At 35.9% G+C, this 23,917-nt stretch overlaps 5 protein-coding genes and 1 pseudogene across 10 annotated transcripts; 1 reads left to right on the plus strand and 5 right to left on the minus strand.

Annotated features, from left to right (window-relative positions):
- Positions 1 to 405: 405 nt before the first annotated feature.
- Positions 406 to 8,295, plus strand: LOC129881130 (protein PHOSPHATE STARVATION RESPONSE 1-like). 4 transcript variants are annotated; one of them, XM_055955488.1, is made up of 8 exons: positions 406 to 487; positions 4,657 to 5,412; positions 5,682 to 5,883; positions 5,993 to 6,069; positions 6,146 to 6,185; positions 6,449 to 6,506; positions 6,986 to 7,055; positions 7,803 to 8,295. In XM_055955488.1, exons 2-8 carry the CDS (start codon positions 4,783 to 4,785, stop codon positions 8,139 to 8,141), a joined length of 1,416 nt encoding a protein of 471 aa, XP_055811463.1. In that variant the 5' UTR covers positions 406 to 487; positions 4,657 to 4,782; the 3' UTR covers positions 8,142 to 8,295. The 4 variants fall into 4 exon arrangements, with proteins under 4 accessions (XP_055811463.1, XP_055811462.1, XP_055811464.1 ...); XM_055955487.1 differs by having other exon boundaries at positions 482 to 648; XM_055955489.1 differs by lacking the exon at positions 406 to 487 and adding an exon at positions 1,428 to 1,515.
- Positions 8,296 to 8,660: 365 nt separating this feature from the next.
- On the minus strand, positions 8,661 to 9,598 carry LOC129881131 (protein ACCELERATED CELL DEATH 6-like). Its single transcript, XM_055955490.1, has one exon. The coding sequence runs from the start codon at positions 9,329 to 9,331 to the stop codon at positions 8,702 to 8,704; it is 630 nt and encodes a 209-aa protein (XP_055811465.1). The 5' UTR covers positions 9,332 to 9,598; the 3' UTR covers positions 8,661 to 8,701.
- A 490-nt stretch (positions 9,599 to 10,088) lies between these two features.
- LOC129881132 (protein ACCELERATED CELL DEATH 6-like) lies at positions 10,089 to 10,779 on the minus strand. Its single transcript, XM_055955491.1, has one exon. The coding sequence runs from the start codon at positions 10,696 to 10,698 to the stop codon at positions 10,183 to 10,185; it is 516 nt and encodes a 171-aa protein (XP_055811466.1). The 5' UTR covers positions 10,699 to 10,779; the 3' UTR covers positions 10,089 to 10,182.
- A 1,450-nt stretch (positions 10,780 to 12,229) lies between these two features.
- LOC129879041 (protein ACCELERATED CELL DEATH 6-like) lies at positions 12,230 to 13,989 on the minus strand. The gene is made up of 2 exons (XM_055953502.1): positions 13,904 to 13,989; positions 12,230 to 12,944 (listed from the first exon to the last, which is right to left on the minus strand). The coding sequence occupies exon 2, from the start codon at positions 12,847 to 12,849 to the stop codon at positions 12,322 to 12,324; it is 528 nt and encodes a 175-aa protein (XP_055809477.1). The 5' UTR covers positions 12,850 to 12,944; positions 13,904 to 13,989; the 3' UTR covers positions 12,230 to 12,321.
- LOC129879057 (protein ACCELERATED CELL DEATH 6-like) lies at positions 13,728 to 14,302 on the minus strand (annotated as a pseudogene).
- Positions 14,303 to 15,429: 1,127 nt separating this feature from the next.
- On the minus strand, positions 15,430 to 23,282 carry LOC129881133 (probable protein phosphatase 2C 38). 3 transcript variants are annotated; one of them, XM_055955494.1, is made up of 5 exons: positions 23,113 to 23,282; positions 21,227 to 21,845; positions 19,194 to 19,561; positions 17,819 to 18,055; positions 15,430 to 15,951 (listed from the first exon to the last, which is right to left on the minus strand). In XM_055955494.1, exons 2-5 carry the CDS (start codon positions 21,558 to 21,560, stop codon positions 15,721 to 15,723), a joined length of 1,170 nt encoding a protein of 389 aa, XP_055811469.1. In that variant the 5' UTR covers positions 21,561 to 21,845; positions 23,113 to 23,282; the 3' UTR covers positions 15,430 to 15,720. The 3 variants fall into 3 exon arrangements, with proteins under 3 accessions (XP_055811469.1, XP_055811467.1, XP_055811470.1); XM_055955492.1 differs by having other exon boundaries at positions 21,227 to 21,895; XM_055955495.1 differs by lacking the exon at positions 23,113 to 23,282 and adding an exon at positions 20,888 to 20,961 and having other exon boundaries at positions 21,227 to 21,316.
- Between the last annotated feature and the right edge of the window lie 635 nt (positions 23,283 to 23,917).

The following is a 23,917-nucleotide window of genomic DNA, read 5'->3' on the forward strand; positions in this document are numbered from 1 at the left end:
TAAAGAAAATGATATAAAAGTTAAATCACATTTTTTTCCTTGTTTAAAATTTGTAATTATAATATTCAACATAACAATTTCTACAAGTTCGACAAAATTATATAGTTTTAAGTTTAATCTTATATTTATTTAAAATTTAATAAACTATATTTTTCTATAATTCAGAAATCACAAATTTAAAATTTTTACTTTGCCCTTGATGATTATTTTCTTTGTGATATTCTAATTTAAGAGAAGAATTCCTAATTGGCAAAACATAATAGAAATATTAGATATATAAATAAACATCTTTTATATACTCAGCACACATTTAAAGTCATATAATTCAATAAATTATGTCACGTAAATTGAGATTGATCAAGTAATATTATTTAGACATCGCTATAGAATTAAATAATTGGTGTAGAGAGGTAGGGTGTCAAAACAAAAGAGCTAAGATAATCCAAAATATCATCTCAATATCAATCATTCACTCAAATACTTTTTGGTAAGTCATCAAAGAGAGATTAATTGGAATCTTTTTATTTAAAAAAAACATACATTCACAAATTTTTCCAATTTCTTGTTCTTTTCCATTATTTTTTTCTTTCTGAGTCCGCCATTTTTCCAGCGCCAAACGAATTCTTTGACAGATTCTTGGATTTTAAGGTTCATTTTCTTATCTTTTGCTTGAACCCCATGTTGAATTTCAGCTTTAGTTTCAGTTTAATGTATGTGATCAATCTTGTATTAATGTTTTCATATGCTTATGAGTCCTCTTCTTTTTTTTTTTTTTTTGTGTGTGTTTGTATGATTTGAATTTGCTTTAATTGAACTGGGTTGTTGATAATTTTCAGAAAAGTTTGCAACTTTTTGCTGTAGAAGCTTTTGAAGTTTGGATTTTGTTTGCTCAAGTCAGATTCTTTGGATTTTAAGGTTCATATTCTTATCTTTTTCCTGAACCCCATGTTGAATTTCAGCTTTGATGTCAGTTGAATGTATGTGATCAATGTTGTGTTATTAGTGTTATATGCTTCTGGAGTCCAATCTTTCTGTTTCTCTCTCCCTCTCCCTCTCTCTCTTTTTCTTTTTAAATTTCTTTTGTGCCTGTATGATTTGAATTTGCATTAATTGAAGTGGGTTGTTGATGATTTTCAGAAAAGTTTACAACTTTTTGCTGTAGAAGCTTTTGAAGTTTGGATTTTGTTTGCTCAAGTCAGATTCTTTGGATTTTAAGGTTCATATTCTTATCTTTTTCCTGAACCTCATGTTGAATTTCAGCTTTGATTTCAGTTGAATGTATGTGATCAATGTTGTGTTATTAGTGTTATATGCTTATGGAGTCCAATTTTTCTGTTTCTCTCTCACTCTCTCTCTCTCTTTTTCTTTTTAAATTTCTGTTGTGCCTGTATGATTTGAATTTGCATTAATTGAAGTGGGTTGTTGATGATTTTCAGAAAAGTTTGCAACTTTTTGCTGTAGAAGCTTTTGAAGTTTGGATTTTGTTTGCTCAAGTCAGATTCTTTGGATTTTAAGGTTCATATTCTTATCTTTTTCCTGAACCTCATGTTGAATTTCAGCTTTGATTTCAGTTGAATGTATGTGATCAATGTTGTGTTATTATTGTTATATGCTTATGGAGTCCAATTTTTCTGTTTCTCTCACTCTCTCTCTCTCTTTTTCTTTTTAAATTTCTGTTGTGCCTGTATGATTTGAATTTGCATTAATTGAAGTGGGTTGTTGATGATTTTCAGAAAAGTTTGAAACTTTTTGCTGTGGAAGCTTTCGAAATTTGGATTTTAAAGTTCATATTCTTATCTTACCTGAACCCCATGTGGAGTTTCAGCTGTAGTTTCAGTTGATTCTTGAATTCTATTTCCTTTTGTTTTTCTTTTTTTAAAAAAAAATTCTATTGTGCTGTATGGTTTGAATTTGCCTTATTGAATTGGATTGTCGATAATTTTCAGAAAGGTAGCAACTTTTTGCTTGGAAATACTTCATTTTAAGCATAGGGTCTATCGGAAACAACCTCTCTATCTCTACGAGGTAGGGGTAAGGTCTGCGTATACCCTACCCTCTCCAGACCCCACTTGTGGAATTACATTGGGTATGTTGTTGTTGTTAGAAACTTTTTGTTTTAGTCTTTTGAAGTTTGGATTTTGATTGCTTATGTCGTTCTTAGGGAGCTGGCTTAAGTTGATTCTTTGACTGTCATTTTGTTCCTTTTTTTCCCTTTGGTTTCTAATGACCACGTTGAGATCGTTAGGCGATAGAAAATGATGAGTAGTAATTTGGGCCAAACTTCATTTGAATTGCAGGGTTGTTTAAAGTGAAATGGAGTCTCTCTGGTTGTGTTGATGGAGGTTGATGGTATGAATCGATTGATTGGAAAGTGTCGTTGGAGTTGGTTTAGTTGTAATTGTAGTCTTTTTCTTTTTTACTTGTCCTGGTCATTTGGTACTAGGTTTCTTGTTATCTTTCTTGCTTAGGATATGTATGATGGTAAAAAAATGTCGAGAAGTAACCAAAGAAAAAGAGTCCAAATAGAGTGGAATGGATATTGAGGATTCATATACTCCGATGGCCGATGTCAACTAGATTGGAGTTTAGCTGTAGTAGATCTTGTTGTTGCACTAGTTACCTTGCTTAGCAGGTCTTCCTTATACCTGTCTAGAAATCTTTGTCTTGTAGAGCCCGCCTTATCAATATAGCTGCAGCTTTCCATGACTTTAATGACTAGCCTGCTACTAATATATTATTCCTTTGTAAAACGGGTTTTACAGTAGGAAGAGTTTTGAATTATGGATTTGTTTGCTCTATTCCCACATTATGAGCAAATGTAACAAGAAAAAAAAATATTTGGAGCTGAAAATTCTAAGGGACTTAGGTTCCAAATTCGTTTGCCTTGAGCAACAGGAGAATCATTATCTCAATGGAAGCCTAATGGGTTGTGAAATTGTTTACTTATCTATCATGGATTCTGGTAGAAATTGAAATTGTGGTGTGCATTGTCATAAATGGCTGTATTCTATATCAGTAATTTTTGCATTCTGCTAGAAATCGGAATGTTGGAGTTGAATTGACCATACTAGGTGCTTACTATAGTTTAATCTGATAGCGTTGAAACATTTTCAAAAATTGTCATAAAATATGAGGTACTATGATATATTGGTTAATTAGTATTGTTTGTAGTGCAACATACACATAAGTATTCATAAAAAAAAAAACAGAATTTTTGAAGCCAAAAAAGAGACATACATAGAGCCTGTTTGGATGGGCTTATTGCTTTTGGCTTCTTCTTGTTTTGTCTTTTTGACTTAAAAACAAGTTTTATAAGCACTTTTAAAATTTACCCAAACACTCCAAAAGTTCTTAAAAGCTATTTTGGCTTAAAAACACTTAAAATGAGCCAATCCAAACAGGCTAATAGCCTTAAACATAAATGTATTACGTATTTCTCTAGCTTTTTGGTGCAACATGGCCTTCGTAAATGATGTATCTTGTATTCATAGTAGCTATGACCAGAGCTTTGCGCACTTTTAACACACTGTTTTAGTGATGTCATACCATTCATAAAGATATCAATACTAATAAAAGAAAGTATTATCTCGAACTTGGGATTTTGAGGCTTTCGATGTTGCATGCATTTGGCCTATCTTTGGCAGCATTTACAATGTAAGTTTGGTAGCTTCAAGAAGGTAATTATTCTCTATGATATCATTCTGCGGTCAAAAACATAGCTTAAAGGTGATTCATGTTGGACAGATGTGGGTTCCAGTATGCACAATTGGCATAAGAATGATATGCAATATTGAACCAAAATAAGGCTTATATGTTAGCTGAATTCGGACTGAAAGAACATGTGAAGTAGGAGGCATTAGCAATTTATTCAACTGTTGATGTAGGGCTGTAAAGTTGCCATTCTTCTGTGAACAGCAATCAAAGGATGGTTGAAATTTGCTTCCTTGTTTTGCTTTGTCTTGATTTTTTTTTGTTTAATGTGCATATGAAGAATTCTCAAGTATTTTGTGTGAATTTATCACCTTTCATCAGCAATCAACTTTCTCTAAGTTGTCTTCATTTCCTTGTAAATATAGTGGATCAAGTATCACTTAAAAGGGAGAATCTTAGTAGTTCAGTTGGTTGGCTACCTACCTGAACTTTCACCTTGTTGGTGAAGGTTCGATTCCTCACCTTGCAATCCCCTCCCCCATTTCCCCTTCCCCTACCCACAATTTTGTGGAAAAAAGTGTCGCTTAAAATTCCTAAAGGAGTAAAAGGTTTTACGGTTGGTCATGGACCTGTTCTTCCTTTAAGTATGCTGGTTGGTGGATCATCAATTTTTTTCTCACAGTTGCTTAAAGTCTGTCTTTCTTCCAATATGGATGTGATATCTCTAGAGAGAATCCATCTATTTCCTGATCAGTAGCTATCTTCTTCCAGCTTAATGATCATATTTCGCATCAGGAGTTCAGATTGCTGTATTATGCTCATCGCTATGTGTTCTTTTCTCTGTGAAATACCTGGAAATTTTTCCCACGTCAACCTTTAAAATTCTTGTTGGTTATTGTGAATGGTCACATGTCATGATTGGATCAGGTGTCGATTTATAATTTTCTCGATCAGTTTCACTCATACTCCAACTTCATTGATGTAGCTTTGTCTTTTTTGGCACAGATGTACGGTGTACAAGGAGGAGAACCTTCATTGTAAAATTCGTCTTTTGACTGAGTGGCACAACGGAGTGGGTTGAAACTGTTGTGTTAATCTTAAAGTCTCTATTAATTCAATTTATGGGAAAAAATGAACATGCGCCGTGCATTATGTATTCAAAGATCTAGTGAAGCACAGCACAGTAACATGGGTGTCTGTGGAGCTATGTCGACATCTTTATATATTTTGCCGTCATTGGAAGAGAAGTATATAAAAGTTCCAGATTCTCTTCATGTGCTCACAGAAAAGGAACAAACCACAAACCTCATTACCTCACAAGCAATCCCGTCAGCATCTAAGAGTGGAACAGTAGGGCATCTATTATCTTCCTCTTCTGGACCCCTCAAAGATTTTCACCTTTCTTTTACCTTCTCTCAAGAAAATAGGCCATGTAACTATCCATTTATTTCAAGTGAAGCTTCTGTGGCAACCTGCCAATCTTCACTCTCAAGCATACATTCAACATCATTGGATAATTACCCCATGGAGAACAGCAATAATTCCTGGGGCAAAGATGCTTATCATGACTCTATCGATTTTTCTACGAATGTTCCTGTTCAGAATGACCAAGTCGAAAGCCCTGCAATTGTCATGACATCTGATGACCAGGCTAAGAGATCTGATTGGCAGGAGTGGGCTGATCAGCTAATTAATGATGATGATGTTTTGGATTCGAGCTGGAGCAATATTCTTGTTGATATCAATCCTCCAGAAACTAAGGTTCGTTCCGTAACCTTTATGCTAATGTTTCCTTTGTGGGTGCAGTATGCACCTTTTTGTTTGTTTCAGAGCCGTTTGTTTGGGCAGGTTAATCACCATTGCATTTATCATAGAAATTTCTCTTTTTTGTTTATGTGCATTAAACAAAACTTTATATTGTTGTACACTTTAAACACATCTTTGCATAGGAACCACTCTTGATTGTATGGTACGAGTTCCTTGTTTTCTTTATGCTTTATTTGACATTGATTTCTCATATTTCAAATCAGTTTCTGGGAGCATCTGAAGTCCTTGCTTGCCAGTCCGATCCTCTTCCTCCTCCTCTTCCTGCTTCTGCTGCATCGTCTGGGCAAAGTTTCCCAGTTGGTAGCCCATCGTCTACCGCAGCGCTGACAAAGCCTCGCATGCGATGGACACCCGAGCTTCACGAAGTCTTTGTAGAAGCTGTCAGTAAGCTCGGTGGTAGTGAAAGTGCGTAGACCTCTTTGTTTCTATGTTCTGTTTCACATTTTAGCTATTAGGATAAGTAAGAGTTAACGTTTAACATTATTATATCGGATTCATGAATTTGACTTTACAGAAGCTACACCAAAGGGAGTCTTGAAGCTCATGAATGTTGAAGCCCTAACCATCTATCATGTCAAAAGCCACTTACAGGTATAATAAATCCTTCTCATTAACCTTTTATGGGGTGACAATTTATTTACCTTATACATCTCATTTTGCATTTCAGAAATATAGAACTGCCAGATACAAACCAGAACCCTGGGAAGGTAGAAATTTCCTCTTTGATTAGTTGATAAACTTTTGCATCCGTCAAGGGCTCAGCATACATCTTGTTAAGACGAAAAACATGCTTGTTACATCTCTATGCTTGTGTTTCCTTCATCTCTAGTTTCCTGTGCATGTGTCAAAGTGATGCCCAACTGTGAATAAAATTAGGGATCTAAGTTAAATTTGTTGATGGTCTACTGGACGTTCCCACAGCTTTTGAGATGAAAAGATTGAAATTCAGGAGATCGTAATCTCATTGCAGGAACACCGGAAAAGAAGACCATCAGTGTGACAGAGATGCCATCTGTGGACCTGAAAACGTAAGTATTTGCTGTCACACTATGCATATCTATTGATTATGCAGCCATCACACATCTTGGATATGTGTTCATTATGGAGCATAACGTTACACACAATGTCATATGAGCAAAGTTTATTCGATTGTCATTTTTACTAAAAAGTCCATGTAAGAATGTGTTATTTTATGACTGCAGATATCACTCCCTCCCCGTCTTTTTTATTTTAATTTAGTTTGACTAGCCAAAAAATTAAAATTCAGTCCCAAAGTACAAATGAAGATCATCATTTACAAACTTGGCATTTACATGCATGGTTTGTCCATGTCCTTCTGTTTGGAAGCATCGATAGAAGGGTCGGAAGTGTAGCATACAGAATTCTTGTGATAGCAGCTAAATTCTAATTTAATTCTGGTTGCAATTTCCGTTCCCTGGATGATGCAGTTGAAGTTCTTGTTTTGTCATGTCCGATTGTTAAAACTATAACTGCATTTTGGTAATAGGACCATGGGGATAACAGAAGCACTAAGAATGCAGATGGAAGTCCAAAAGCAGCTTCATGAGCAACTTGAGGTGTGTAAACGATCAAAGTCTCCACCGTTACTCATGTATCTATTCTTGATCCTATTTTCATTGTCAAATCAGAAGTCAATCTTTGAATAATTGAGAATGCAATCTCAAAAATCCTGTGCATTGTGCATCTGTGTAGACACATATCCAAATCTATCTCTATTTTAGCAACATCTCGATGTATTCGAATGTGAAGTTATGATATTGTTCTGGTTTGAATCCTTGCGGGGATGAGGGAGAGCACACCACATTAAACAACTTGAAACTCCCTCAAATTGCAGATGACATGGTCACTTACTCCATTTTAGCTGATCATTAGTTATGGCATATGTAGCGGAAAAAATATCTGTATTACTTATGTGGCTGGTAGTTAGAAGCTTTGCTGAGTGAAACTACTTGAAAACAGACCCTAAGTCACCAAAACAGCGCCTAGTACTGCACAGTTGAAAAGAATTACTTCTCTCAACTTGGAGCTTGTGTTGCTCGGACTCTTCAAAAATGCTGACGGGTGCTTGTCGGATCTTCCAAAAGTAGTACATTTTTAGAGGATCCAACAGGGGTGAGGCAATATTTTTGGATAGTCTGAGCAATATAGCTTGGAGCTGATTCCTTTATCATCTTTTCTCCTTTTCATGTTTCCTATTTATTAGTCTTTGATCACCTCTAATACTTGTATTTTCTATCAACTATGGTGATTTAAAAAAAATTCTATCAAGTATATTTATAATTGGAACATATCTCTTTGCTCAGATCCAGAGAAAGTTGCAGTTAAGGATCGAAGAACAAGGTAAATACCTTGAAATGATGTTTGAGAAGACGAAGGACATTGGGAAAGATGTAAAGGTATCATCGTCAAGAACAAATGAACATCCTTCACCATCCACCAAGACAAAGCATTCACCTCCCAACGACAAATCAGAAGCACTCGAGAAAGATCCTGTAAGTTTGAATGATCGTTCAAGTTCTGGAGGGAACTCACCGGACAAGAAAGCTCATGCAGATCATGAATCAGATGATACACACTTGTGTTGTTCACCTCCATCGAAACGAGCAAAACCGGAGGAAACATCAGGTCTTGATGAATCTTGACAGACTCATTTGAAATGTGAATTGTCTTTGCAAATATTGTTGACTTGATGAAAGCTTTTGGCTTAAAAATAATTGTCTTTTTTTCTTGTTTCATTCACTTTTCCCCGATCTTAAGGATCGACTGTGTTCTTCACTAATCATGACATGACTCAAACCACCATCTCGTAGGTTTACGAGTATGCTAATAGACACAGTATCTTTCTGTCCTACAAGAAAGTAGCTTGTTTGTCATACTGATTGTTTCATTGAATGTATCAATCATCATTCTCTATAGGCTTAACATGGAGGCACCTAAAGTTGCCATAATTTTCCGTTTAAACACCTCAAGTAGGCCTTGCTCCGATTGAACACACCCATACTAAGCTCAAAGTGTACCAATTAGACACATTTCGCTGACATGGCTGATTCTTCTTCTTTCATTCGAACTAAAGAACTTAAATTTGGGTCTGTTTGATGGTTAGAGGAGAAATGAAGAGGAGCCGGATGCCTCTGACCAACATACATATAATAACCAATACGTACAAAAGAAAAGAGATACAATCGATGTCACAAACGTTACATTACACCAGTTGTAACCAGATTACAATAACCAATACATACATAAGGAAAGAGCTGCAACCTATGACACAAACAGTACCAGCTAAACCAACAGAATGTGCTAAAGTAGCATATGTCCCTGTTACAAATGCAATTACAACAGCTGACATTGCCACAAACTGCAAATAAGATGCAATCTTATAAAGGCGTAGTATAACTATCAACTCTGTAACCATTAACCCTTCAACTGACCCTGGTACATGTGTTATACTTGCTCCCATGGCGAAGTAGGTGAATACAGCAGCAGCTGAACATGTAAACGCGATGGCATTTGTAACAACAAATGCACCAAATGCTCTACTCCTTAATAGAATCGCCATCCCTTTATCAAGGCTAACACTATCACTGTCAAAACCTCCAGGCAATGTAAAACCAGCTGTGAATGTCACTGTCATTATTAGAGCAGCCACAACTAGATGTATTTGAGCTGCCTTCATAACATTTTCGCGGGATTTTTCTGGATCCTGCCTTATAAATATAGCCATTCCTTCCCAAAATTCATTATCCATGGTTGCAAAGTAACAACCATTATATAGAAATATTAGACTTAGCTTCTTCATGAATCTCAAAAATAGAAAAATAAAAAGTAACATTGATTGTCTTGACTAGAAGAAAGGAATAATTTGCTTAGCTTTTTGCCTTCATATAAAAGAAAGGGATAATATTTAATTTGTTGTTTTCTTGTTTTGCCTTTTGGATAGAGGATCTTTCAGTCCTACAAGAAAGTAGCATGTCTGCCATACTAGTTGTTTCATTGAATGTATCAATCATCATTCTATATAGGCTTAATACATACAGAGACATCTAAACTTTCCACAATTTTTCATTTAAACACCTCAACTAGGCCTCATTCCGATTGATCACACTTGTAGTAGGCTCAAAGTGTACCAATCAGACGCATTTTGCTGACATGGTTGATAGCATATTTTGGTTTAGTTTTATGATTACTATGCTATATATGATATATCCTAGGAACCAATATATACATATACTAATTTTTGAACACGTGTTTTATTCAATATTAATCAGGGGTGTATAGAAAATTTATCAACAAAAATATCTTGTTGTGTTTATGTTTTGTTCAATTTTGGCCAAAACATCCCTTAATTATACTTGTGACATAAATTATATCCTTAAAGTATCGCCATGGGCAAAAGATATGCTTATTAATTCTGAAAGTTGACAAGTTCCATCCAACTTCTAGAGTGATTTAGGCATATAAACCAAGATAATATATTACATAGTACAATAAAAAGAATTCAGAATAAGTTTGACATAAAAGTTCTCTTAACTACAAAGCTTCCACTTATTTACATTAATATGTCAAACAATATTAGATAGTGACGGAGCCAGAATTTTCACTAAGACAATTCAAAATATAAAGAAGCACATAAACGAAGAAGACACAATTCCTGGCTCGTTAGTAAAATTTCTGGCTCCGCCACTACTGATTTGGTGTTCGTCCACTCAATCCTTTGTAAATAAGATGGAAAACCAACACATAAATAAGGAAAGTGAGGCAACCAATGGAACAAACAGCAGCAGATAGACCAACTGAATGTGCCAAAGTAGCATACAAACCAGTTACAAATGCAATTACAACAGCTGACATTGATAGAAACTGCAAAATTGTTGCAACCCTGTAAATGTTAATCAGAACCCTCAGCTCTTCTTTGGTCGTGGGCCGATGATTCGCTGCCATGACAAAGTAACTAAACACAGCCCCCGCAGAGCATACAAAGGCAATGGCATCCGTGATAACGAATACACAAAAAGGCGTTTTCTTTACTAGAATTGCCATCCCTTTATTATGGCTATCGCGATCACTCTCAAAACCTCCTGGTAGTGTGAAACCGGCTGCAAAGGTTACCGTTACTAGTAGTGTAGCTACAACTAGATGTATTTGAGCTGCATTCATAATATCTTTGATTTTTGTTGTTTCATTATCATCCGTATTCATCGTCCTATGTATGAGTGGATGACCTCAACCTTCCTTTTCCTTCCGTCAGAGCTATCTAACCTCTGTTGTGTTGTTAGCTCCGAATTCATTTACCCTGCTTGCAAAACCATTATATAGAAAAAGTTAATTATATTAGACTCTTCTTCATGAATCTCTGAAATAAGAATCTAAAGTATCATTATTTGTATTTGACCAAAAGAAAGGAATTTGTTATTTGCCTTGATTGGAAGAGAGGGATTTGCTAGATAAACTTTCCCTTTGATCAAAAGAAAGGGACAATATGTTGTTTGGGTTTTGCTTTATAGTTTCATTTCATGAAACATATATTACTCCAAACTATATTGTAATTCCTCCCTTTCTTTTCACTTTGTTCGTGGTAGTTAGACTTAGCACAAAGTTTAATCAAGAAAGGAAGATTTTTAAAATCCGTGGTCTTCAATATTCCATTACATTTGAAACGTGTAGTCTTAAACATGCCTTGTGTGACTATAAAAACTTCTCATTAAAGAAATATAGAAACACTACTGAAAAAACAAGAATTTCCGGCAGACGTTTTTCGGAAATCCACAGAAAATCCGTCAGAAACTTTATTGACGAGCCAAATCCAACAAATTTTTGACCGGATTCCTGTCGGAAATTCCCCTTTTTCTGGAAAAGCATTTGCAGCCTATCTTGCTATATCTTGTACGGTTATACATTACCAGCGTGAACATTGTTTTCTATGAATTAGAAAATCTTACTCCTCAGCAAATAGAAGAGTTTAATGTTATTTTCGTAAAGAATTTTTATGTTATCAGGTTATATTGACCTGCAAGGTCTTCATTAATCTTGACAGACTTCATTTGAAATGTGAATTGTCTTTGCAAATGCTGTTGACAGGATGAAAGCTATTGGTTTAAATTATGTCTTTTTTGTTTGTTCTACTTTTCCCCGACCTTAAGGATCGACTGTGTTCTTCACTAATCATGGGATGACTCGAACCACCATCTCATAGGCTTTCGAGTATGCTAATAGACAAGAGGATCTTTCAGTCCAAAGTAGCTTGTCTGTCATACTGACTGTTTCATTGAATGTATCAATCATCATTCTATATAGGCTTAATATGGAGGCACTTAAAGTTGCCACAATTTTCCATTTAAACACCTCAAGTAGGCCGTGTTCACCCATAGTAGGCTCAAAGTGTACCAATCAGACACGTTTTGCTGACATGGTTGATAGCGTATTTTGGTTTTGTTTTATGATAACTATGCTATATATGAAGATATATACATCTACTAATTTTTGAACATGTGTTTTATCCCATATTAATCAGGGGTCTAATAGAAAACTTGTCAGCATATACATCCCTTAATTATACATATGACTTAAATTACATCCTTAAATACCACCATGGACAAAAGACATGATTATTAGTTCTTAAAGTTAACAAGTTCCATCCAACTTCTATAGTGATTTAGGCATACAAACCAGGATAATATATTACATAGTACAATAATAAGAATTCACAATAATTTTGCTATAAAAGTTTCTCTTAAATACAAAGCTTGCACATATTTACATTAATTAATATGTTAAACAGTACAAGTAGTGACGGAGCTAGAATTTTCACTAATTAAGACGATTCTAAACAAACGAAGGAGATCCAATTACTGGCTCCTCCTTTGCTTTCGTTATAACATAACCAATCAACATATAAATAAGGAAAAAGGAGCAACCAATGGCACAAACAGCAGTAGCTAGACCAACTGAATGTGCCAAAGTAGCAGACAAACCAGTTACAAATGCAATTACAACAGAGAACATTGATAGGAACTGCAAACTTGCTGCAACCCAGGAAAGTTTAATCAGAAGTTTCAGCTCTCGTCTGGTCGTGGGCAGACGAATCACTGCCATGATCAAGTAGCTAAGCACAGCCCCCACAGAGCATACAAAGCCAATGGCATCCGTGATAACGAATGCACAAAAAGCCGGTTTCTTTACTAGAATCGCCATCCCTTTATGAGGGCTATCGCGATCACTCTCAAAACCTCCTGGTAGTGTGAAACCGGCTGCAAAGGTGAGCGTTACTAGTAGTGTAGCTACAACTAGATTTGTTTGAGCTTTATCCTTAATATCTTTGATTTCTCTTGTTTCATTATCATCCGAATTCATCGTCCTACGTATGAGTGGATGACCTCAACCTTCCTTTTCCTCCCGTCAGAGCTATCTAACCTCTGTTGTCTTGCTAGCTCCGAATTCATTTTACCCTGCTTGCAAAACCGTTATATAGAGAAAAAGTTAATTATATTAGACTCTTCTTCAAGAATCTCTAAAATAAAAATCTAAGTATCACTATTTGCCTTTGACCAAAAGAAAGGGATTTGTTATTTACGTTATTCTTTTATAATTTCATTTCATGAAACATGTATTACTCCAAAGTGTATTTTAATTTCCTTCTCTGTTTCACTTTGTTAGGTCGTAGGTTGACTTAGCACAAAGATTAATCAAGGAAGACTTTCGAAATTTGTGGTCTTTTAACTCTTAAATATCTTCAACATTTGTGCGGTTATGAAAATTTTAAAACATGCAGTCTTAAATATGCCTTGTGTGACTATAAAAACTTTTCATTAAGGAAATATAGAAAAACTACTGAAAAAAACAGAAATTTCCAGCAAACATTTCCGGAAATCCATCGAATATCCGTCAGAATGCCTGTCGGAAATTCTCCTTTTTTCAGTAATAAAATGTGTCATTCTTTTTCCAACGAACTGATAAAAAGGTAGCATAAAACAATGTGTAACAAAGGTAATAGTAGTAGTAGTGCACAAAAATATTGTCTATTTCTGGAAATACATTTGCAGCCTATCTTGCTACACCATGTAAGGCTTTACATAATACATTGTCATCATGAACATCTCCACCATTTTTTTCTATGAATTAGAAAATCTTACTCCTTGGCAAAGAGTTTATGTCATGTCGTAAAGAATTTTTACACTATCAGGTTATATTGACCTGCAATAACAGGTAACTCTCCTGGTCAAGCATGACATGATAACATGATCAATTAGTAGCATTCACTATGTCTCTCGCTCTCTACTCATGTTCTTCTTATATGGACTGCTTCCAAGAACACAAGTAACCAACAAGTACATAACGAAAGAGATGCAACCGATGACACAGACAGTAACCGCGAGGCCAACTGAATGTGCTAAAGTAGCATACATACCAGTTACAAAGGCAATTACAACAGCTGACATCGCCACAAGCTGCAAAAAAGTTGCAATCTTATAAAGCTGCATCTCAACTGTCAACTCTGTCACAGATATTACACTTGTTGCCATCACGAAATAGGTGAATACAGCAGCAGCTGAGGATGTAAAGGCAATAGCATCCGTAACAACAAATGCACAAATGCTGTTCTTCTTAATAGAATGCCATCCCTTTATCAGGACTATTGATATCGCTGTTAAAACCTCCTGGCAATGTGAAACCAGCTGTGAAGGTGACTGTCATTATTAGAGTAGCAACAACTAAATGTATCTGAGCTGCTTGCATAATATTTTCGTGAGCTTTTTCGTAGGTTGGATCCATCTTGTGTGCCTTTCGCTTTCGTTCGGATGAAACATTATATAGGAAATTTCAGAACTCTTGATGAAGTCTTTCTTTTAGCTGTTGGCTTGCAACTCAAATACAAGTAGTTCTATTATAATTACATTGACTTTGACAGAGTCATCATCAACCCCAAACCATCCCATATTATAAGTCGTTTACCATTTTGTCTTGTTATGGCTACTGTTCAGGATGATTTGTCAGGTTGTCTATAGTATTTTGTCATGACTTTTTCATTTCCGTTATTTCTTTCTCTATACTGTTTTGGATTGTCTTTTCCTTAAGCTGAGGATCTATCTAAAACAATTTCTGTACCAATCTCAGGGATAAGATTTGCGTAATCTTAAAATTCCAAGCTCGTACATGAACGTGTAGAAGTGTACACAATGAAGTCTTTGATGAATATTTGCATTAAATTATCTTAAAATGCATGCCATACTGGTTCATGAACCTGAAGTATATTTCTTAATGAAATTATTTCTTGAGTCTATATATTAAAATATATTAAGATTCCAGGCTGGTCAATTTTATAGGGAATGGCCAGATATCATATAAAATATTGATATTTCAATGGAAAAGAGTGAGGCAGGCCCATTATCCATTGAGTTTCGAACCATGTGCCATTGGTCGTCGGAAAATTCTTGGTTTTAAAACAACATAATTGCCTGCCAAAAGACAGCAATTTAACCTTGTCGAAGCATGGTGCATACCTATAACACCATTATGCAGAAAAGCAATAAGAAGTTCTATAGAGAGATATCACTTGCCTACCAAGATGCTGCACAAAGACCTATGCAGTGACCAAGGCCGAATTTTCACTAAGAATTCAAAAAAGAATTAAACACACGAAGAAGTCAAATGAGATTCCACATCATCTATATATATAAAATAATAATTTTAATAATGTATAAACAGAGTAATTTTCTGCACAAAGGGGGGTTTGGATGAACCCCTTGGCCCTACCTGTCTCCCCCCCACCCCACACACACACCCCACACACCCAACATATGTATGTAAGAAGCAAAGTAAATATGTGAATCGAGTTAAAGTAAAAATGTGAATCAAGTTATTGCAAACATCGAAATACAGCAAAAAATAAAATTTGTTTGGATTAAATGGTTGTTGACAAGAAAAACAATTGAATTCAAGAAAAGTAATTGTGAGCACTCAAATATGGAGTCTTTTAACATCACTTCACAAACTAAATCTGTTTTTAGTCTTTCCCTTAACTTTCAAAGTTTCATATGCCAATGAGTGGAAATTTTTGACAAAATTTGCCCCAAGCAATGTTCGTGGCATAATCATCAACTTACCATTTATGGTGAGATCACAAGGAGCAAAGTTATACATACTTTTTTCTTTTTCTCTCTGTCACTTTCTGAACTCATAATAAACTCGAGGGATTAGACCTAGGTAGGTTAGAGGTAACTTATACTAGGTATTGGCATCTCCATGACTTCCTCCGCCTCCTTTTATGGAAACCACTGGTGCACGGAAGGAACTGCGACTAATCAAGTGAGAATCAAGAAACAAAACTATGACCGTGATATCGTCATGAAAATGTCGCCTCACTCCTCTATCTATCCTTTTCAGATCTGCGTATCTCATTTCTCTTTTCTTCGCTGCTTCCTGAAGGGCAGCTTTTACAAGTTTTCTAGCGATGCCCTGTACAAATTTGGAAATGTTAGTTCAATAGCGAAAGCAGCTGACATAATAATTTTAGTGCCAACAGTCGGTCAAATGTAAATCATGGCTACCTGAAGTCGACAGGTCATATAGAAAACAAAACTTGCATGCAAAGAATCAACTCACTAGTGTTGATGTCTAGTGAAACACATTACGCACAAGTACAAGCATACATGTGGAAACTGAACGCCAGTTATATAAACAACCACAAAAAGGAAAAAACACTTCATGGTGACCACCCCTCAAGATTCAATATGAATGATACAACAACAGCATACCCATAGATTACTTATGTTTACAAACTATCGAGAATTTATGATACTTCTTATTTGTATTTGCATAATATTGGCATGAGATGAGTTTAAATGCAATAACATTGACAATGAAGATTCATGTAGCCGCTGGTTAGGGCTGAGGCATGGTTGTTGTTGTTGATGATGTTTTAGATGAAAGAAAAGAAGCAACACAAAAGGAGAGGATCGAGATGGGAAGGGTTTTTCCAAGTTTGCATTCATTTTGGCAAGAGATGAGATTATAGGGAGCAAGCTTACTGAGGACATGACCTTAGATAGGAAAGTTTTGAGATCGAGGATTAGTGTGGAAGGATAGTAGTTAGCTGTGTGTTGTAGTACTCTTATGAGGGAGAAGCAAGGATCTAGTCTCCTCTTCTCATCTTCTCCGTAATTTAGTACTTTACCTAGTATTCACGTAGTATCTTATTCTTCTTTTTTACTACTACTACCACTTGTTACCTTGATTGCTTTGTTTGTCTTGCTATTTGTTTTCTTTAGTTTCCTTTATATCTTGCTTTGATTGTACTTTTTTGACCCGAGGTCTATCGGACACAACCTCTCTACCTCACAAAGGTAGGGATAAAGTCTATGAACATCCTACCCTCCCCATACCCCACTTGTGGGATTACACTGGGTATGTTATTGTTTGTTATAAGAAAATAGGGAGCAAATTTCATTAACGTGAAAACTTAAGTTTCACTTGTACCTAGAGATGAAGTGACCTATAATCAAACTATTTGTAACACCAAAAGAGACCTTAAAACCAAATGGAAAAAGATCTACTCAATAAAAATAATACATATTTAATTCATAATCTCAAGGTCTCTTTTGTAATCATAGGCATTCATATCAAAAATGCTTACTACTTCCTAGTCTATTTAGGTAAAACCAAAAACACGGAAGTGATATCCCTCCGCTTTCCTCTTCTCTCCTTTCTTTTCTTTTCTTTTGCACAGTCTTTGTTTCTTTTTCCCTTTCTTACAATCTAAAACATCTTTAAACGCCACCAATCTAAGGTTTAATCAGGGAAATGGCTAGTTAAGCTTATACACTATTCTTGTTTTAGAACCAGCCTCTCTACCTCCCAAGGTAGGGATAAATTCCGTGTACGCTCTACCCTCCCCAGACTCCACTTGTGGGATTACACTGGATATGTTATTGTTGTCCCAAGTTATTAAATAAAAATATGAACACATGTAAATATCGCAAGAAAACTAAATAGCAGATTTATTAGAGAATTCCGCACCCATTGCTGGAAAACCGAGAACTTACAAATAACACAAGTCAGTGTTCTCCGAAAACTGAGGATATGGAAAAAGATCTACTAAGAGAGAGATCTTAACAGCTGCATCTAATCACAAGCTACACATAAGTTGTTCCTTTTTAATGGAGATTTACCATCAAAGATATGCACACAGGAAGAGAAGGAAGTGCCCTCTCTCTCTCTTGCTCTTGTTAACAAATGAGAATGATATGATGACAAGAAAAAGTAGAAGAACTGATAACCGAGGATATTCTTCCTTATCAAAAAAAAAAAATGAGGACAATCTTACATGATGTTCACAACTGCTGACAATGTTCACAGCCTCTTGATTGCTGAGATGCTCCCATAAGCCATCTGACGCAAATATGAGAAACTGATCTTCTGGAAGGAGCTTCTGCACAAATATCGATGGCTCAGCAAGGAGAATAGGCTTCTGGAATGTTCCAGGAAATCGAAACTTAGGGAGCAAAGGCTCTCTGTTAAACTCTGCTCTTTTCAAATATGCATCACCAATTGATCTTGAAACCTGCAAATATATTGAAATTTCAGCATCATAATATCTCTGCTGATGTCATCTGTTTCAGACAGCTTAGATATGTTGCAAAGATTCTATGAAATAGTAGCACGAGTGTTTTCTTTTTTAATATTCTTCCCTCACTAAAGCTTAGCAAGAGGAGGAACGTATTCTAGTTGTGCTTCTTTCAAGAGAAAGTGTCATAATGAGCACAGCCAAATAAAAAGGGCAGCCCGGTGCACTAAGGCTCCCGCTATGCGCAGGGTCCGGGGAAGGGCCTGACCACAAGGGTCTATTGTACGCAGCCTTACCTTGCATTTCTGCCAGAGGCTGTTTCCAAGGCTTGAACCCGTGACCTCCTGGTCACATGTGCTTCTTTCAAGAGAAAGTGTCATAATGAGCGCAGCCAAATGAAGTCCAAAAATAGGACAGGAGAGACCAACAATAACAACAACATACCCAGTGAAATCTCACAAGTGAGGTTTCAAGAGGGGAGCGTAGAGTGTAGACCATAACCCTACCTCTTGGAGGTAGAGAAGCTATTTCCGAAAAACTCTAGGCTCAAGTGCAACAAATTCAAGTATAAAAATAAGAAGGAAAAAAAAAAGAGTGAAGAAAACATAGCAACTAATAAGGAAAGCAGTGTAGAGCATACAAGAAAGTAACAATAACAAAAACAAAATAGTGTGATAACCGAAACACAATAAACAACAGATGATGATAGATATCAAAAGCAAGAAACTACAAGAATATGGCCAATACTTCGACAAACACCACCAAGCCAATACCAGTCGAAAAAATAAGACAATGCTCCACTACCTACTAACCTTCTACCCTAATCCGCGACCTCCACACCCTTCTATCTAAGGTCATGTCCTTAGTAAGATGAAGTTGCGCTATATCCTATGATCCTGTCTAATCTCCTCTCTCCAATTCTTTTTTGGCCAACCTCTACCTCTCCTTGCACACACTATATCCAATCTTTCACACCTCCTCACTGGAGGGGAAAGACCAAAAAAACTGAAATAGTTTCTTTATACAAATTAGCATTTTGACCTATGGGTGGAAATGGCAATTCAGTCAGAAGATCCAATAAATAAGTGTATGTAATGAACCGCACAGTGAGTATGATAACATGCAACTAAAATACCTGTATAATTCCCTTCACACGCCAAACCTTGTGCTTTAAAACTACTACATGTGGATCATCAGGATGCAGTGAACGCAGTTCCTCACGGACAGATTCCAAACTCGCATTATGTTCAGAAGATAATTGAACTGCTTTGACCTCTTTCAGAGCCCTCTCCCGTTTTCCTAACACCGCACGAGAATCTCCAGCATTTGCGATGTATAACATGCCACTGCATATAATACCCACTAAGCAGCATGATCCCACTGAAGCAATTTGGGGTCTAGTTTGCCATTGCTTTCTCACAAGAGAAAGAAACTCCTCTTCTGTTGCCAAATATGCCTTGCTTATAACATCGGCTGACATTACTTGATCCTCTGAGGTGAATTCTGCATCACAAAAAGCTGTCGAGTGAGTAACATACGCATCAGCAATCTTCCAACCATATGCAAGAGGAGAAGAGTGTGTTCACATTTCAAAGGGTGAGAGAGAATCATCAAAGCTTTCTTTACTGGAGTATTTTCTTTCTTATGGGGAGGGGAGTGGGTAAGCAGGAAGCGAGGCTAATCAAATGCTATTTTATGGAATAAGCAGATAGGTTTAACCAACTTTTCTATAACATAATACATGAGTGATGACACTCCTCAACAATACTTCAATTTGCAACAACTACCAGAAAAAACAAGAAACTACAACAAGTTAGACAAAATGGGAGTTACAAACATTAGAAGAAGGAAGTTAAAGAGGATAAAGAAGCCTCCATGAGATCATCTAGTCACACTTGGTCCATTTCCAAGTTTTGGTACAGATACCTCTGTACCACCTTTTTGGTACTTTATCCTTTTCATCTAGGCTATTTCTTGTGTTAAATTATAGCTTCCTTGAATAGGTCTTAGTTCTTGAAGATTCTCTTTTCTTACTTCATAAGAGGAAAGTCTCCCTTATTTATGCTTTCCTAGATATTTTGTATTTGAGAGGAGTCCTCTCTTCTTAGGTGCTTAGTAATCCTAGGTTCCGTTTCTAGTATTGGAATGAGTTGGCCGTCCTTAGTAGGATGACCGACTTATGACCACGATAGGATTGGAGGTAAGATTTATGTCCCCCTCCTTGTATTCCATTTTTATTTTCTATCTATGATAAGACCTAGGGGTGTTGCTCAGCCCCTGATCCCCCTCAAGGGTCAATTAACCCAAAAACAAAAAAAATACAATGAGTGATGAGATCTGCTATCTTCTCTTTTTATGGGTACAATATTTAATGGGTTGCTTTGCTAGTTTTTAGTGATGAGATATAAGCAGAGAAAGTCGCCTAGCAACAAAAATCTAGGATTTGATCTCTTTTTATGATTGGAGGTTTTGTACATTAGCAGATGGATGCTCGGACTTTAAACCCAAGCGACTTTATCATGATTTGAGTTACAAAATATGACATCTTTGTGATGACTGCGTACTATGGATATTTCATGGACATGGAACGTGCTCGGACTTTAAACCCAAGAGACTTTATCATGATTTGAGTTACGAAACATGACATCTTTGTGATGACTGCGTACTATGGATATTACATGGACATGGAACCTGTAATGGTACTGAAACTAAGGCTCACATTCAGTAATTTGCAATACCTGGATAAGGAAACTAAAATATAGCAATTGAAACTATTAGTTCATGGTGTAAATAAAGTATGTGCTTATGTGAATAAAGGGGTATCTGTACATGTATCTTTTAGTCCTTTCCATTTCAAGACAGAGCCCCTGACCTCTAAGGAACACACAGTAGCGCCTTGGTGTCTGCAAGGAACCACAGCCTAAGTGAGGCAAAGAACTCAACATACTTTACATCTAGTGTCTAAGCATGACTCAGTAACACATTTAACAACATTTATTTACTACAAACAGGAGACATATAACATGAAGCACAAACTGGAAATAAATGTGTGCGTGTGTTTTGTATGAGTGCATTATATACAATAGTTGATAAACTACCTAGAGTTACTGCAGGAAACATAAACAAAAGATATTTGAAGCAAAGCATAGGAAAGAAGAAAAAGCATACTCTTGACGTTCTCAAAAAGGCGACTATTTATAAACCGGGCAGCTTCAGCACCTGCATGGCCATCATATATTCCCACAAAGGTGCCCTGAGGACCTGTTTCAACCAAACTCATTGACCCCGATTCAAGCTGGCTCTGATCCTCCATTACATTATTCGCTTGAATTACAGCCATCGAGAACTCCCCATTAACATGGTGCCCCGAATCTTTATACCACCACAATCCATCAACACTGCCACCTGGATCTCCTCCTCTACTGCTGCTATTTTCACCTTCATTATCTAATGTAGGCTTCCAACAAGGATATACAAACTTTTTCCATGTAGTTGTCACCATACCTTTGCATGATACTGCTATTATGACTCACACCCAAAATGGTCCAGCAAGCAAGTAATTGCCAAACCACAATTATTCCAAAATCTTGCCAAAAGCTCGGGACTTTATGCATATATCAAGCAATGCAGGCATCATTAATCTGCATAAACCCGAATGATCTAGCAATCAAAAGACTCATCAAACAGCAATCCTTCCAAAATCTACACCCCAGCTTGAGACTTATGTAGTAAATCTTGCAAAAAGTTCCAGACTTTGCGCATATATCAAGAAATGCATACAGTTAATCTGCATACCCGGAAAGCATTAGCTACCTAAATAAAATATGTAGCCAAAGCCTGCATTAACAGACACAATAAATGAGAAATTGAATCTATAATATTAATGGGGTTCAAGATTATACACAATATAGTGACCAAGCAATGCTCAGCAATTAAGACTAAAACATGAAAAGGGCTTCACAATTATACACAATACAAACAACCAATGCAGCCACCAATTAATCTGTACACCAACATAAACAAGAACGACAAATGTTTGTATCCACAAATTGCATTTTGACTCAAGAAATAAACAATTTGAGACAAACGAATAATGGGTTTTCAAGTTTCAAGATTATTATACACAATATAGAGACCAAACAATGCAACAACGACATACCCAGTGTAGTCTCACAAGTAGGGTCTGGGGAGGGTAAGATATACCCAGACCTTACCCCTACCTTTGTGGGGATAGAGACGTTGCTTCTGATACACCCTTAGCTCAAAGAGACCAAACAATGCAAACATCATTAATCTGAATACCCACATAAACAAGAACAACAATCTAAGCAGAGAAACTAAATTACAGACAAATTAAATCAACAATTAAGACTAAAACACAAAAGGGGTTTCATGATTATACACATTACAAAAATCAACCAATGCGAGACACCAATTAATCTGCACATCAACATAAACAAGAACAACCTAAGCAAATGTTTATATCCAAAAATTGCATTTTGACTCAATAAATGAGCAATTTGAGACTAAAACGAATAATGGGTTTTCATATTTCAAGATTATTATACACTATAGAGACCAAACAATGCAACCACAACATCATATCCAGTGTAGTCCCACAAGTGGGGTATGGGGAGGGGAGGAAGTAGCAAATCTTACCCCTACCTTGATGTTGTTTCCGATAGACCAAACAATGCAAACATCATTAATCTGAACACCCACATAAACAAGAGCAATAATCTAAACAGAGAAACTACATTACAGACAAATTAAACCAACAATTAAGACTAAAACACAAAAGGGGTTTCATGATTATACACAATACAGAAATCAACCAATGCAAGACACCAATTAATCTGCACAACAACATAAACAAGAACAACCAAAGCAAATGTTTGCATCCAAAAATTGCATTTTGAATCAAGAAATGAACAATTTGAGACTAAAACGAATAATGCGTTCTCAAATTTCAAGACTATTATACACAATATAGAAATCAAATACAGAAATGAATCGCACATACAAATATCAAGATTGGATATTACATTGAATACCTTGAATCAGATATTCCCAATTGGGTGTGGCAATAGAAGACCCCCCTTAAATCATATTTTGATAAAAACAAAAAAGAATGGATTTTCTCTTGCGACAAAGAGAAAAAAGAATTGTTTCTTTACAATGTGGAAAAGGGTGATAGACAGAGGGGGTGAGAAAAGGGGGTGGGGAGAAAAAAATGGCGTGGTGGGGTGGGAGTGGAGTGTTCATTTGGTTTTTTGTTTTTTCTTTTAAATATTTTTTTTAAAAAAAAAAAAAGATTGTATACCATTTTTGGTCAATTAATTTTCATTTTAATTTTTATGATACGCAATACTTGTCAGCTCATACCAATAACCAGACGGGTGAAAATTGTGAAGAAATCACTCACGTATTTTTGTGTGAGTTAAGATTTGAATCTGAGATGATCTTATTAGGGCGGAGCCAGCTTAATGTTTATATGTAGATGTTGAACCCCCTTTGACCAGTTTATGTGTTTACTTCTTTCGATTTTTTCTTAGTGAAAATTATGGCTTAATCACTTAACTTTATGATTCTCAACTTACTTCATTGATTATTAGGTCACATAATTAATTGTTAATTTTTGTGATATTTGACTATATATTTAGTTTTAAATTATTTGAAAAGCACTTATCTTTTGTCCTTTTTCATTTTATACGGGTATATTACGTTCGAACTAATTTTTGAAATATATTAGTCAACATAGGTGAAACTAGGTACTACAAGGATCCAAGTTTGCTTCATCCAAATATTAGGCTTTGCAACCTAATAATCCTGTGTTTTTTTTAATAAAAAAAGTAATCA

This window comes from Solanum dulcamara, chromosome 2, assembly GCF_947179165.1.
Source record: "Solanum dulcamara chromosome 2, daSolDulc1.2, whole genome shotgun sequence".
Classification (NCBI taxonomy): Eukaryota; Viridiplantae; Streptophyta; class Magnoliopsida; order Solanales; family Solanaceae; genus Solanum; species Solanum dulcamara.